Raw genomic sequence first — 15,750 nt, 5'->3', positions numbered from 1 at the left:
TTCTGTTAACATGATGTGTCAACATGATATGTTGAACCATCCTTGTATGAACTAAAATAAAACCTTAAGCCTAACAGCCAACTGAATGGACCCTCTCTTGGTCCAGGGGGCCCCGCCAAAAAACCCTAAAACCTGAGTTGCTGACCATGAGGAGAAGGGAAGTCAGATATGCCCTGTCCTTTCTGGAGTTATTCTTTGTAACAGTAAGATACAAAAGCATTAACAAGCCCAAGGCCATGTGAGACAAAGGTTAAGCCACACCTACAGGTCATCAATTTACCTAACAGATCATTTGAATCTCAGTATATGTCCAGTGGCTTGTCTCTGATTAACAGACTTCCTTATCTTAAAACATTCAAAACTTTTAGACAAAGCTTCATTTCTTTAACCAATTACAAATCAAAGAATCTTTAAACTCACCTATAATCTGTAATCTCTCTCTTTGAGATGCTCTGCTTTTTTGGGCCAAACCAATGTATGTCTTCCATGTATTGAATTTATGACTTTATGTGTAATTCCTGTCTCCCTAAAACATATAAAACCAAACTGCAACGCAACCACGGTGAGACCACATGTTCAAGGCTTCTTGGGAATGGCTCCCTAGGCCATGGTCACACATATTAGGCTCAGAATAAACCTCTTTAAATAATTTTAAAGAATTTGGGCTCTTTTCCATTGACACTTGTATCCCAGGGATAAATCCTACTTGATCGTGGTGAATGATCCCTTTAATGTGCTGTTGAATTTGGTTTGCTAGTATTTTTTTGAGGATTTTTGCGTATTGGCTTGTATTGTTCTTGTCTGGCTTTAGTATTGTTAACTTAAATAATATGTGACAGAAAATGAGAGTCATACTCAATTGAGGTTTATTAAGCCAAGATTTTGAGGAGGCACTCAGGAAAAACACAGCCCATAAAGTATCTGTTATGGACTGGGCTCTCTGTAGAAAGGTTTGAGAACTTTACATTTAAAGGAAAAAAAGGGTACCCAGAAAAAGGGAAGGGGCGAAGGAGGTGAGCAGTGAGGTAATTGATGGTATTCTTGTGAAATTCTGTTTGGTGCTTAGTAAATCTACATAAGATAAGATGAACATTTAAAAAAGAGGGTAGAGGAGATAGTCAATGTTGTGATCTTCTCAGGGTGGGTAGAAGAGTGATATCTCTTCCTTGGTTTGTACCTGTGGAGATAAACTTGTAATCGACATTTAAGAATTTATTTAGACTACAGTTCTAAGGCTATAATTGATGTGCACTCATTTTATGAGGCTATATATTTTGAAGGGTTTTCTTTAGGGCTGAAGAAAATAAATATTTTACCCCAATATACATTTCTTTGACATATTTTGAGATGGCTATGGGCAAACAGAAATAATGCTGCAAGGCTGTCCAGGTGGGGAGGCTGGGGGAGAAGTCTGCATGATTTAAATTGATGTTTAGAGAAAGACTGCATTAAATCTGTAGATTGCTTTGGGTAGTATGGCCATTTTAACAACATTAATTATTCTAATTCTTTCACCTCCTTGGTTAAGCTCATTGCCAGGTGATTGATTGATTTATTGATTTATGAGCTATTGTTCATGGAATTGTCTTGATTTTTTTAGAATCACAAAATAAAACTTAATGTCATTTTATATATTCTCAAACCTTTTGTTTTTTACATTGTTTTACTGAGATATAATTCACATAACATAAAATCTGTCATTTTAAAGTGCACAATTCGGTAGTTTTCAGTATGTTTACAATGTTGTACAACTATCACCACTAATTCTAGAAGTTTCATCACCCTCAAAAGAAACCTCATACCCATTAGCTGTCACTCACCACTTCTCCCTATTCCCAGTCCCTGACAAACACTAATTTACTTTTTTTTCCTATGGATTTGTCTATTTTGGACATGGTATGTAAATGGATTTATACAATGTGTGGCCATTTGTATCTGGCTTCTTTCACTTAGCACAATGTTTTTGAGGTTCATCCACATCATAGTATGTATCAGCACTTCATCCTTTTTTTAAAAAAAAAAAATATTAAGGGCATACAAATGTTTTTGTTACATGGCTTGAGTTAGCGCTATAAATGTGCCCATTACCTGAATACTGTTCATTGTACCTGTCAGGCAGGATTTTGCCCCTTCCTCCTCCCTTCTCCCCCCGTTTGATTTCCAATGACTTTTACTTCCCTCTGTGCACTTGTGTGTATTGGTTAGTTCCAATGTATTAGAGAGTACAGGTGTTTGTTTTTCCATTCTTGAGATACTTCACCTGGGATAATGGTCTCCAATTCCTTCCAAATTAGTGCGAAAGGCATTAATTCATCCTTTTTATGCCTGAGTAGTACTCCATGGTATACATATACCACATTTTGTTAATTCACTCATGAATCATGGGTACTTTAGCTGATTCCAGATCTTTGCAATTGTGAATTGTGCTGCAATAAACATTGGAGTGCAGGTGTCTTTTTGGTAAAATGACTTCTTTTCCTTTGGGTAGATACCCAGTAGTGGGTATCTACTTTTAGTTCTTTGAGAAATCTCCGTACTGTTTTCCACAGAGGTTGTACTAATTTGCAGTCCCGCCAACACTGTATCAGAGTTCCTTTCGCTCTGCATCCACGTCAGCATGTTGTCTTGATTTTTAAAGATATTTAACTATTAGTGTATAGAAACATTACTGAGTTTTGCATGTCAATTTTGTATCCTGCAACTTTACTGAATTCGTTTACTGGTTCTAACAGTTTTTTGGTGAAGTCTTAAGGGTTTTCTATATATAAGATCATGTGGTCTGTAAACAATGCAGGGACAATGTAACTTTTTCTTTTCTAACTTGGATACCTTTTATTTATTTCTCTTGTTTAATTGCTCTGGCAAGGACTTACAGTACCATGTGAATTGAAGTGGTAAAAGTGGGCATCCTTGCCTTGTTCCTCATCTTAGACAAAAAAGCTTTCAGCTTTTTCCTGTTCAGTATGTTAGCTGTGGGTTTGCCTATATGGCCTTTATTCTGGTGAGGTACATACCTTCTGTACCTAATTTGTTGAAAGCTTTTATTATGAAGGGATGTTGAATTTTGTCAAATGCTTTTTCTGTGTCTATTGAAACGATCATATGGTTTTTGTCTTTTTTTCTGTTAATGTGGTGTATCATCTTTATTGATTTGCACATGTTGAATCGTCTTTGCATTCCTGGGATGAATCCCACTTGATCATAGCGAATGAGCTTTTTAATGTGCTGTTGAATTTGGTTTGCTGGTATCTAAGATATTTTTAAATTTCCCTTTTAATTTCTTTATTGACCCATTGGTTGTTCAGTAGCATGTTGTTTAATTTTCACATATTTGTGATTTTCCAAAACTCCCCTTATTATTGATTTCTAGTTTCATACCACTGTTGCCCAGAAAAGATATTTGATATAATTTCAGTCTTCCTAAATTTTCGGAGACTTGTTTTGTGCCCTAACATGCTCCTGGAGAATGTTCCGTGTGCCGTTGAGAAGGATGTGCGTTTTGTTACTATTGGGTGGAATGTTCTGTATGTGTCTATTAGGTCCATTTGGTCGAAAGTGGTGTTCAAGCTAATGTTTGCTTATTAATTTTCTGTCTGGATGATCTGTCCATTGTTGAAAGTGGGGTGTTGAAGTCCCTTACTATTAGTGTATTGATATCTATCTCTCCCTTCATATCCTTATTTTTTAATCTATATTTAAGTGCTCTGATTGGATGCATATATGTTTACAATTATTATATTCTCTTGATGAATTGACTCCTTCATCATTATATAATGTCCTCCTTTGTCTCTTTTTATACTTTTGACCTAAAGTCTATTTTTTCTAATGTAAGTATAGTTATCCCTGCTCTCTCTTGGTTTCCATTTGTGTGGAATATCTTTTTCCATCCGTCCCTGTCAGCCTCTGTGTGTCCTTACAGGTAAGTGAGTCTCTTGTAGACAGCATAGAGCAGAGTCTTTTTCAATGTTTTTTAATCCATTCAGCCACTCTGTTTTTTTATCAGATAGATTAATCCATTTACATTCAAGGGGATTATTTACAGGTAAGGACTTACTGCCATTTTGGTAATTGTTGTCTAGTAGTTATGTAGATACTTTGTTTTTTTCTTCCTCCTTTGCTGTCTTCCTTTGCGGCTTGATGGCTTTCTGAAGTGTTATGCTTCAAAACTTCAAAGCCTTTCTATTTCTGTTTTGTGCTTCTGCTAAAGATTTCGCCTTGTGGTTACCATGAAGCTTACACAGAACATCTTGTACTTGTAACAGCCTATTTCACGCTGATAACAACTTAATTTGATTGCCTACAAGTGTACACTTTTATTTTCTCCCTTATTTTATTGTATCATGTCAGAATTTACATCATTTTGTAATGTGTATCTTTGACAATTTATTTTAGCTACAGTTGTTATTAATAGTTTTGTCTTTCAAGCTTTTTACTAGGGATAAAATTATCTTACACATTATCATTGCAGTCTTAGGGTATTCTGAATATGGTTATGTTTTACTTATACCATTGAGTGTTATGCTTTTATATGTTTCATGTTATTTATTAGCAGCTTTTTGTTTCAGTTTAAAGAATTCCCTGAAACAATTCTCCATTTCTCCTTCATTTCAGAAAAACAGCTTTGCTAGATAAAATACTCTTGATTGGCTATTTTTTTCCTTCAGTACTGTAAATGTATCATCCCATCATTCTCTCTTGGCCTGCAGGGTTTCTGCCAAGAAATTATAGTCATATTGGCACTCCTTTGTATGTGATGTGTTTTTTATATCTTGCATGTTTGTATATTTGTATGCTTTGACCTACATCTGCTCATTTCCTTCCCTTTCTGACTCTGGTAACCACTGTTTTATTCTCTATCTCTTTATATTTGAACACTTCCTTTTAATTTTCCCTTGATTTGACTTTGCTCCTACCCCTCCCATACCTTCTTCCTATTTTGCTCAAGTCCTGACCTAGCGGCTAGAGAGAGTAGAGGTGAGAGGAGGAAAAAGAGGAAGAAGAGGAGGTACAGGAAGATGAGGAGGAAGTGGAGGCCTAGGAAGAGGAAGAAGAGGCTTGGCTGAGAACAATAGTTATTTATCACAGAAATCTCATAGAGAACAAACAATGGCTCTTCTCGGCAACCAACAAAAAAGATTATAATTGAAATAACTGGATGATAAAGTGCAAAAGCAGGAATAACTTTCTTTGTGCTTCATTTTAATGGCCTCAAATCAATCTATCCTACTTTTCAAAGACACATGCCTCACTCATCTCCCCCACCCCTCGCCACCCGACTCCATTTGGCACTGAAGTTCCAGTGAACCAAAACCCTGCAAAGGATGCAGGAGCCTTAGGGCCCTCAGCACATAAGGGCTCTGGCCAGAAAGTGTACCTGTTCTTGTTTTCAAAGTTCTGTTTCATCTCAGCACAGCGCAGATCCATTTCATTAGAGAGCTAGAAACAAAACTGACATTAACAACACAGGATTGTGACCCCAAACCCACTCTGATCTGTACCTTCTGAGAAGCCCTCCAATTCATGGGGGACACCCCCCTCCCCAAGCCTCTCCCATTGTGTCCTGCAGTGCCAGAGAGCACACTATTACTGAAAGAATGGAACAATTCTTGCCTTGCTCTATGTTGTTTTGTACTTAGTTCATAATGTCGGTGCATCTCTTCCACTAACTGGTTTTTATGGGTGGGTCTGGTCTCCTCTGCTAGACTGTCATCTCTTTGTAAGATCATGGTTTTGGCATTCTTGGATATGTAATTAAATTGAACAGAGCAATCATTTATCAAGCAAAAGGCTTGGCCTGGAAGAACCAAAAAGGACTAAGATTCAGACCCTGTCTTCAAGGAACTTAAAATCCAGTGCTAATCCATCCTTGCTGACAGCACGGTGGAGTTCTAGCAGACAGGACTAGCTCCTCTTCAGGGGAAGCTCCATTCTAACATGTCAGTTCCCCTGGCCAGTGTCTCAGGAGAAACGGACAATTTAAACCGTCAGTGCTCCCTGTCAGCTAAGACAAGGGCTTGGGGCTTGTCCTGGTCTCTCTGTGACTACTGGGGAGGAGCCAAGAGTGCCTGGCACAACCCAGAGGCCGGCCCTGCCACTCTGATGGAGGCCGGCATGGTGGCACACCTCTGTTCCACAGGGCCGGGAAGCAAACTGGTGTTCGTAAGTGGGAGTATTCTCTGGATCACAACCTAGGCTCCCTCCATGGAAACAGTCTCTAAACATTACATTTTCAGCAGGGCCTGTGCTCCGAAGTCAAAATGCGCATTTTGCCCAGTAACTCATCACTATTGAGCTGAATTAGTTAACTTCTCTGAGCCTCGATTTCTTTTCTATAGAAGGAGACCATAAACCTGGCAGGATTTTCAGACAAATAAAGTAATGAGTCAGTAGCAGGGGAGGTCTCAGCCTGAGTCATAAGCTGGGTCATTGCAGGATTCAGAGTGGTCTGGGACATATCACACGGGGAGAGGCTGCCCGCTGGGGTGCGGAGCCTCACAAAAGGGTTTCAGTCACACTAGGGAGGGTGTTTCTGAGCATAGCACTGGCTATCACCCCAGCCCAGGCCACCAGGCACATGTGCTTGAGGTGGGGAGGAAGTTGCTGTGATCAAACAGATGGTAAAATCTAAAGATGTGTCACTAAAATCCCCAGGAAGCACTAAGAGTGTGAAATTACAGCAGGTTCTGACATGTGGTATTGGCAGCTTAAACAGTCACAGCGAGTAAGCCCTGGAGGCTTCCAGGAAGCTTTGGGGCAGCACTGTGCCCCTGGTGACAGCCGGACAACCTTGAAGCTTGATGCACCGCAAGGGCCAGACGGGAAATGACCAGCTCCCCCTAGTGAGCAGAGGCACTCGGAAAACTCCTGGAAATGAATGAGTTAAGCCTTGAGAAGGGACTTGAGTTCTTGCGATTATGGATAACGAGGAGTCAGAGAAATACTACTGGGTGATGCGGTCCTATCTTCAGAGTCCTGTCACCTGGACAACGTGCCTCACATGAGTAAAGTGCTCGGCATCTTGCCAGGCACATAGGTGATCTGGAAATACTAGTTTATCCTACCCGTGAAGATGACAGCTAACACAAGGATCACTCACCAATTTCTGGGCAGACTGGTGGTCTCTGTTCATTTGTTCTATTATTGCTGTTAGCTCTGAGATCTGCTCTTCTAGGTCAGAAACAATATCGGTCCTATAGGACAAATAATTCTTCTGTCATCCACAGAGCTTACCTTTCCATGACAGTCAGGCCCCTGAGTGTGGCTGGCTTCGGCCTGGTGTGAGCTGGCCACGTTCTGCACCTGCTCCATGATTTGGGGATGAGACAGAGGGAAGGGGGTGACCTTGGAGAAGGCATTTGGCAGGAGGGTGGCTGAGCCTCAGATCTGGCTCTTTTAGGTAAGCAAACCAGATGTGAGCAGGGTGGTTTGGTGCCCTGTTGAGCAAAAGGGAAGCAGGAATATGTCAGAAATGTATCAGGGTTTGACCTTGATTTTGTAACGATGATTAAAACAGAGAGGGGAGTTCTGAGGATTAGGAAATTAGAAGGTGGGGGATAGGATTGATGCTGACAGTGAATCATACACGAGGAGTGAGCCAGAAATGGGACTAAGAGGGGATTTAAGAGAGTGGTTTTCAGAACAGGTGATAGTCTTCTGTGTTTCTGGGTCTAAGGAGGCCTCCATGTCATCTGTAAATTATTCAGCTCTGTTTGGTTGAGCCGGAGTAGACAGGGTGGCAGGTAGTGCTATGTGCCATGGAGCCAAGAGGAGGTCCTCAATTCAAGAGGCTTTGACCCATTCGGCCAATTATCCTTCATGTCTAACGAGCACAGGGAGAACGTGGGGCGGGAAAACATGAGAGAGCACATGGGGGTAGGGGAAAGAAGAAAGGGCCTGAGAAAGTTGAATAATGGGGACCCCCTGTCTTTTGAACACATTCTTCGATGTAAACAATGCTCACAGCTTTATCAGGAAATACAAGAAGCATGGGCCATTATGTTTTAATGTGTCACATGGGTGACAATTCTCTGATGAGGCCAAGAGGTATCAGAGGGTGCCAGTTTGACTATGGGTGCACGACCCACTCTCCTCCTGCAGGGGCTCACGGATAAGCAGGGAAAAGAAAAGTGGACGGGAAGACAGGGCCTGGGGTCTGACTTCTCTGGGCCGGGTCACATCAGGGCAACTCCACAGCACGGCCCTCCGGCCTCAGCCGCAACCTGAATCCCTTACCGGAGGTAGCACTGCCGGCAGTCTGGCTGTACCCTTTCTATACGGTAGCAGGTTGTGTGAGAGCGTGTGGGGGGTGCGGGGGTGTGGGTGTGTGTGTGTTTTCAGTTGTTGCTGGTTTTTAGACTTGTGTCCTGGAAAAATAATTCTCACAGCAAAATATGCCTTTAGGAAGAGACACTTGGAGAGCCATTCAGTAGCGCAGGTAGGAAGTAAGATGCCTGAGCTCGGGCAGGACAGTGGGGCGAAGATACAAATGAGAGATTAAGAGGTGGAATTAAAGGTGTGGAGACATATTTGACATGGCATAGGAGGACATGGTGGGGCTTGAACAACAGAGAGGACGGCTGTGTGTGCCCAGTGAGATGGAGCCTGGCTGGAAACTTCCACACCGAATCCAGCAGGGGCAGGAACTGAGTGATATCTTTGGACATAATGAAGAAAGAGATGTGCATGCCAGCCTCCCAGAAGCCCTCACTTCACTCTTAATTCAAACATCCCAAATTCAGACTATTTTTTGAATATTTTATCGGCTCCTCACCCCCAGGAACAACAGCTCTCCTCTAAGATAACTCACAATTTCATCATTTTTCCAGGTCAGCTGCCTGCCTTGACCTTCATCCTGCCCCTCGGATCTGCCCCCAGATGGGATTGGAGCAAAATGAGGTGAGGGTGGAGAGGGCCATGGAGAAGCAGGGCTGAGGAGGGCAGGGCGCCCACAACCCGGCGTTGACCTCAGTGGCTTGTCCTCGAGGCCGGGCTAAGCAGGGTGCGTATGGCTCCAAGAAGCTGGATGTTGCTCCAAAGATGTTACCTGGAAAATTTGACTTTGTCCATGATCTCTGATTCCAACTGCTTTTTCCTATCGAACATCTCATCCCCCAAGGTGACGGAAATCTGTTCCTGATTCCGAAAGAGTTGATAGCCAGGTGACACGTTGATCACTTCCTGGGCATCCGGGGAAGGGAGGATACAATTGCAGACTTAGGGTGCTGAGATTCCTCCAAATCTTCTCCTATCACCTCACTCACATCCTCTCTTAAAATCAGAGACCTGAGATGAGACTCCAGGGCCCTAGTCCCGCCTGTGCCCTCCCTCCATTACCTCTCACCCTCTCTTCTCTGAGATTCAGTCCTAGCACTCGGCTGGCCCCAGGGTGTCCCCAAGGGCCTGGAAAGCTCAAACCACCCCGGTCCCTTGCACTGCCCCGCGCCCGCACCCCCCAGTGGCCCATGGAAACCACTCGGGTTATGGAATCAGGCCTGAGTTTAAATCGTGGCTCTGCCACCAACCAGTCACTATTCTACATCTCTGTGCCTCAGTTTCCTCATCAGAAATGGGGATAATGACTCTTCCTCAAAGGGCTTTTGTGAGAAAAAACAAAATAGCATTTGAGAAATGACTAGCACAGTTGCAAAAACCCCCCAAATATAGCAAGTTTCTTCTCCTTCCCCCACTAGACGCCAAGTGGGAAGCCTGGGCAGGATGAGGCTGCAGCTTGGAGAGCTACACAGCTCCCCTGCCACCACCGTCATCTGACGTCTCCTGCCTGCCTCTGCTCACCCCTGCCTGGCACGGCCCAGGGCCCCCATCAGAGGCCACCTCCTGACTGGCCTCTCCGCCTACGGCCCGGCTCCCCCAGAGCTCATCCTCCTCTCCGCCTGGGGGCAGTTATATTTTTATTTATTTTTTTACCTGACCACTAAAGGACTGCATGATTCTTGTTTAAGAAGAAACTAGATAGAAAATAGTAAAAAGTACCAATAAAATCCCAGCAGGGGGCGCTTTTCCTGTAACAAAATGTGAATCTTATCTGGTCCTACGCCTGTGTCAGACCAGTAAAGGCTCCCGGGCACGAGAAAGATCAGGTGGTGTCAAGATCCTTCTGGGTCTGGTCCCCAGCTCTTTCTCCTGTCCCTGCGCCCCTCAGGGGCCCTGACAACCCCTCCCTCAGCATTGGTGGCTTTCTAGGTGTGACAGAGGGTTTCCGGCATCTGGGCTCGAGCTGTACCCTGGTCTGGACTAGTTGTTACTGGCTTTCCTGGGATACTGTCTTCATCCTGCCCGAGGCCGTGGAGGGTGGCAATTAAATGCACTCTAGAGTCTGAGCGGAGTTCAAGTCACGGTTCTTCACTTACCAGCCACGTGTAATGGACATAATGTGCAATAGCAACAGCACAACCCCCTAGGGTCACTGTGGAGACGCAACAAGGAAGTCTGTGCAACGAGCCATGCTTGGACATGGCGAGTGCTCAGTAAATCTTAGTTCCCCTGCCCTCTTCCCATTTTTACTCACGTAAGATGATTTCTTGCTCTCTTCTTGCCTTGCTAAATGGAATTTCACTCTGCAAGAGAAAGACATGCTCAAAAAGCAACCAGAAAGCAAAGAGAAGTTCAAAGCTTAAGAGATTCGCCCTGATGCTGCCATCATTTGACTTCTGCTCTCTGAGCTCTGGTCACCTGACCTTCTTAGGGGATCCCCGGGTGGCTGGGAACTCCCTGAGACAGGGCCCCTGAGGGCCCAGGGAGGCAAAAGAGTTGTCCTGTGATGTTGGGGCAATTTCTGTTTTGGAGGAGTCTAAACCAGCCAGAGGGGCCCTTACACACTCCCTGCAGCAAGGTTCTGTGAGTCAGGTGACACTGCTGTACACACAGGTGCACACACATGCACACTCAATTCAGAGAACGGTGTGTAGCTCTCTTCGTTGGGGAATGAAACATTCTTCATAAACAAATGTTCCAGATAGTGAAATGTATTTCATTACAAACATTTGTTTAACTTGTTTTCCATGCAAGGCTTTATATATGCTACATACAAAATGAATACCATATATATGTTTGTGTTCTTAGTGGCCTTTTCCTGCACCTTCAAAGCCAGGAAGTCCTATCGCTCAGACCTCTGCTTCTGTTGTCACATTTCCTTTTCTGACTCTGACACTCCGACTTCCTCTTTCACACACAAGGAAGGACCTTTGTGATTACTTTGGGCCCAGGATAATCTCTTTAACTCAAGGTCGGCTGAATAGCAATCTTAATTCCATCTGCAACCCTAATTCCTCTTTGGCAAGTAACATGCCCTATTCGCAGTTTCCAGGGATTAGGGTGAGGGTGTCTTTGGGGGGGCAGTGTCCTGCCCCATATCTGTCACCTTGTTACCCTCTCTCTGAGCCCATCTGCCCGTCCCTCTTTGCTCCCTCCCCTCTTGCCACCCTGGCCTCTGCCTTCCCAGGCAGGCCAGACACTCTGCAAGTCCCCACTCAGGGGCCTTTGTACTTGCTGCCCCCTCTGGCAGGATCCGTGTGGCTCCCCACTGTCCCCTTCACACAGGGACAGGCCCTCGCCCCCTAAATAAAATCACAGCCCCACCCTCTCAGCCCCTATCCTCTGTGCCTGCACTGTTTTTCTACACCGCACTCCCCAACCTCAGGTGCCATAACTTGTTCATGGTCCTCTCCCGCCCCCGCCCTAGGGCCAATGTCAGCTCCAGGACAGCGAAGACTTTATTGTGTTTCTGGCTGTTTCCTCTGCACTGGAACAGCGCCTAAGGAATAATAGTTGCTCAATAAATATACTCCAAACAAAAAAATGCAAAACCTAAAACTGAGGTACATTTCTAAGCTTGTAAAATGTGGGTAAAAATTTTAATTTGTGATTAAAACCAAGATGCAATCTGCAGAAAATCTTAGACACAGGAAAGTAATCGGCTAAAGGCTGAGCCGCCACCATAACCACATGAGAGGCTCGCCAGGGCTCTGCGCTAATGCCGGTGCCAGGCACTGGGCTCTTGTAGGGCTGGAAACAGTTACTGGTGGCATCCAGCTGAGAGTTCACTTGCCACGACTGTGGAAGCTGTAGGTGCAGAGGACCCCGGAATCTATGTGTAGGGCCTGAAGTTTGAGGGAAGTCATAGTAGATTCTGGCCATTCTCTATCGTCCCTGCCAGCAATTAGTTCAAGTCAGGCAGGAATTCAAAGGCTAAGGGGTGGGGGTTATGTTATTCACATGCCTCAAACCATTCCTGCCTCAGGGACATAAAATACTTACTTTGGGGCAACAACAGGTTTTGTTGGTTGGAGGTAATTGTGTTGTTTTGAGACTGGTAGAAGAGGAGCTAGCCTGAAAATGAAAAATAAATACCTATTTAATAAAATTAGAAAATTGGAAATTCAGAAACCTATTTTGACACTCCCAGATTAAGTACAACCCCACAGCGATTCAAAATTAAAATATATGGTCTGACACCTGGAATCTTTAAAATCTGAGGCCTTTAAAACCTCAGGCCCAAGGCCTTGGTGTTTGTTCACTGTCCCAGGGAGTCCCCAGACTGGCGGCACAGCTTGTCCTCCAGTTCCCAAAGCTCTTTGTCCCACATGGAGGGGGCAGCTGCCATCAAGGCCCTTTGGTTGGAAGCTGCACTTTCCCTATTGCACCTACGCTGAGTCTTTCACATTTAACATGCCGCTAAGCCCAAGCAGGACTGGCAAGATGAGTGTGCAGCCAACAGGCTGGCAGGGAAAGCTGGGTAAAGCTAGGCCTTCTGGCCCACTTGGGATTTTGCTGCTAAGCTTACTGTTTTGGAAATCTTGCGAAAGAAGAAAAGTTTCAAATGGAAACCATCCCCCACTGCACCTACCCCATCCCAGATAATTCTTACTTGGACCTCCCTGTGGGGGCCTTATTTGGTGGTCGAGGGGTCTTGATTAGCTTCCGTGGTCCCAAGTTCCAGGGGTCCAAGCAGGTGCAATAGATGAGAGGGTTGGGGTTCATGGCTCAAGGTCAAAGGGCAGTTTTGGCTGCTAAGTCAGGGGGCACTTGCTGAAATGGGAAAACCATAGCAGAGAGTTAAACCGTTTAGAATCAAAGCAAAAATACTTAGAGACAAATTGGGAAGAACCCAAGGAAGACCCAAAGAAAAATCAATGGTAGATTCCAGAAGCTATTGACCTGGTTCAGGGTCTTGACTATAGAATAACAACTTACCTCTTGCTGCCCAGTAGACTTGAGTTGAAAGCAATTTAAAATTTGCCATAATTGAGTGCTTACTGTGAGCCAGGTACACAAGAAGTGCTCACTTATTAGTATCCCAATTTTATGGATGAGGATAGTAAGACTCAGAGAAGTCACAGGGGTAGCAAGTTGCAGTTGGGAACAAACACGTCTCCCTGACTCCCAAGCCCCCGCCCTACCAGCAGGCCACGCCAGCTCTCACTGAAGGGAAGAAAAATCCCCACAGTAGGCCCTGCACAGAACTTTCTGGAAAATGAGCTCACTTACTCAAACTACAGTGCAAAGGAATCTCCCAGTTTCTTATTCCCGGTCATCTGTCTGAATTACAGAGTGGAAAGCCTTCTTCCAGGGCTCCATAGGAACAAAATCCCTATTGTGAGGGTCTATATGAAAGACAGACAACATGACCACACTTGTTTATCTTCTTTCTTTTCCAGACCCCACTAAAATGAGAGCACAGGATTAAAAGAGGTTTAATTTCATAAGAACAAGAAAATGGGAGAGGAGACAACATTGCACAAGGGACGTCAGCGCATGTTTGACGTAAGTGGGGCCCTCAACACAGTGCACGGTGGCCTATGTGCCTGCAAAGGGGGTTTGACAAGAAGGTGCCAATTTGCACATCAAAGGTCCCCAAAGACTCAGGACTTGGAGCTGGTAGATTATCTGGTGATACTGATGGCGGTTGGCAGATCCGCTGGAGCAAGTGGTAAGGTGACTAGTGTCCCCTCCCGTCCCCGCTCCCTAAATATGTCGATGTCCTAATCCCTGGAAACTGAATACATTACCTCACATGGCAAAAGGGATTTTGCAGCTGTCATTAAATTAAAGATCTTAAAATGAGGACATTATCCTGGATTACCAGAGTCAGAGTCAGAGAAGATGTGATGATGGAAGAAGCGGTGGGCGTGATCGAGGAAGGGGCCATGAGCCAAGGAATTCAGGCAGCCTCTAGAAGCTGGAAAAGGCAAGGAAATGGATTCCCCCAAGAGCCTCCAGAAAGGAATGCAGCCCTGGCAACACCTTAATTTAAGCCCAGTGAGACCCATCCCGGACTTTGACCTTCAGAGCTGTAAGATAACAAATTGGTGCTGTTTTGAGCCACTGAATTTGTGGTAATTTGTTACAAGTCATAGGAATCAGACATTTGGTGGTGGTGGGGAACTGGCAATAGAACGTAGGAACCTAAGAAAATAAAATGTGCAATTCTTAATACTTCAGGTTAAAAATATTGTGTGAGAAAGTAAACATCATCACAGTATGGTACACACTCATGTATCAGTATAAACACTTCAAATTGATTTAACCAAACGTGGATTGTGACGATACTGGAAGAGTGTGGGGAGAACAGAGGGAGGAAGCACATGAGCCAAATCTGCATCTACGACACCAGGAAGTCGATAGAGAAGGTCTAAGACTGAAAAGTTAATGAATGGAGTAGACACAAATTATTTAGAAGTATGAGGTTAAATTCCCAAAGAAACAGCTAACAGAGTTGAAGCTAATTGCCTCTAGGGAGCACGCTGAGGAGTAGAGCAGACATAGTAAGGAGAGTGGGGCAGAAATTACGACTTTTCCTTAATGAATTTTTAACACTGTTTGATTTTGAAAATGATGCCAGTGGATAGTTCATAAAAATTAAAAACAAAAGCCAAAAAAGTTATGAGAACCTATAGGTCAACAGAAACATTACAATGACAGAAAGTTTAATTCAAATTTCTAAGTCAACAACTGGTTTTCAATATTATAGTGGAATGAATTGGCTTAAGTATCAGCTGAAAAATGAAATCGATCTTTTTCTATAACATGACTGATGCTTGAGAAGCACAGTTATGGGTCTAATGACCTTGAGAGCTAGAGGGGACCTTAAGATTGAATCTACTTTACGGAGACTCTACTGAGACTCAAGGAAATGGAGCGACTGCTCACCCACTTGTGAATGCTGTTTCACAGCGCAGATCCATCAGATCTGTACAGGCTCACGCCGTGCATGCTGGGCTAGATGCCAGCTGGGTGCTGGAGACTTGGACCTTGTCCTCAGGGAACCTGCAGTCAGTAGGGGAGTCAGCAGAGAGAGCTGAGTGGGCTGTGGAGCAAGGGCAGGAGGCCTGGCCTTGGAAGAAAAGCAGGGTGTGCAGGTGGAGGTGGGTGCAGGGGTCAGCTGGGCCAGAGGTCTGGGGCCAGGGGGCCTGGTGGAGTGGAGGACAGGCCTGGACAGGAGACCAAAAGACTAGATAAAGAGCAGAGCCTAAAGAGCAGGTGGCAGGGCCGCTGTGGATGACTGTGCTCCGCTGTGCTTGGGGGCCCTGTCAGGAGAGCTCCTGTGTCAGGGCGAGCCAAAGAGACAAGGTCAGGGCAGCAGACGGGGTTGAGCGGCCCAGGTGGGAAGATGGTGCCACAAGGGCTAGAACGCAGGTGAGAATCTGAAAGGAGCCTGCGGCAGCAGCAAGAACACAGCTTTGCTTCTGCTTAGGACATCGTATCTGCTTCCTGTGAGGAAAGAGGCCCCCCTGA

The 15,750-nt window shown here is 44.6% G+C and overlaps 1 protein-coding gene across 1 annotated transcript in view; it reads right to left on the bottom strand.

Moving 5' to 3' along the window:
- The window catches only part of FLACC1 (flagellum associated containing coiled-coil domains 1), a 29,939-nt gene extending 16,895 nt beyond the window's left edge, over positions 1 to 13,044 (bottom strand). Inside the window, exons 1-6 of the mRNA XM_069468766.1 lie at positions 12,884 to 13,044; positions 12,274 to 12,345; positions 10,526 to 10,574; positions 9,044 to 9,177; positions 7,097 to 7,190; positions 5,375 to 5,436 (exon numbers count right to left, since the gene is read on the bottom strand). Of these exons, the coding sequence (XP_069324867.1) occupies positions 5,375 to 5,436; positions 7,097 to 7,190; positions 9,044 to 9,177; positions 10,526 to 10,574; positions 12,274 to 12,345; positions 12,884 to 12,996 (524 nt within the window). The 5' untranslated portion in view covers positions 12,997 to 13,044. The remainder of the gene's footprint in view (positions 1 to 5,374; positions 5,437 to 7,096; positions 7,191 to 9,043; positions 9,178 to 10,525; positions 10,575 to 12,273; positions 12,346 to 12,883) is intronic.
- Between the last annotated feature and the right edge of the window lie 2,706 nt (positions 13,045 to 15,750).

The sequence above is a fragment of the Eulemur rufifrons genome, chromosome 1 (assembly GCF_041146395.1).
Source record: "Eulemur rufifrons isolate Redbay chromosome 1, OSU_ERuf_1, whole genome shotgun sequence".
Lineage (NCBI taxonomy): Eukaryota > Metazoa > Chordata > Mammalia > Primates > Lemuridae > Eulemur > Eulemur rufifrons.
This window is presented reverse-complemented; position numbering and strand designations above follow the sequence as displayed.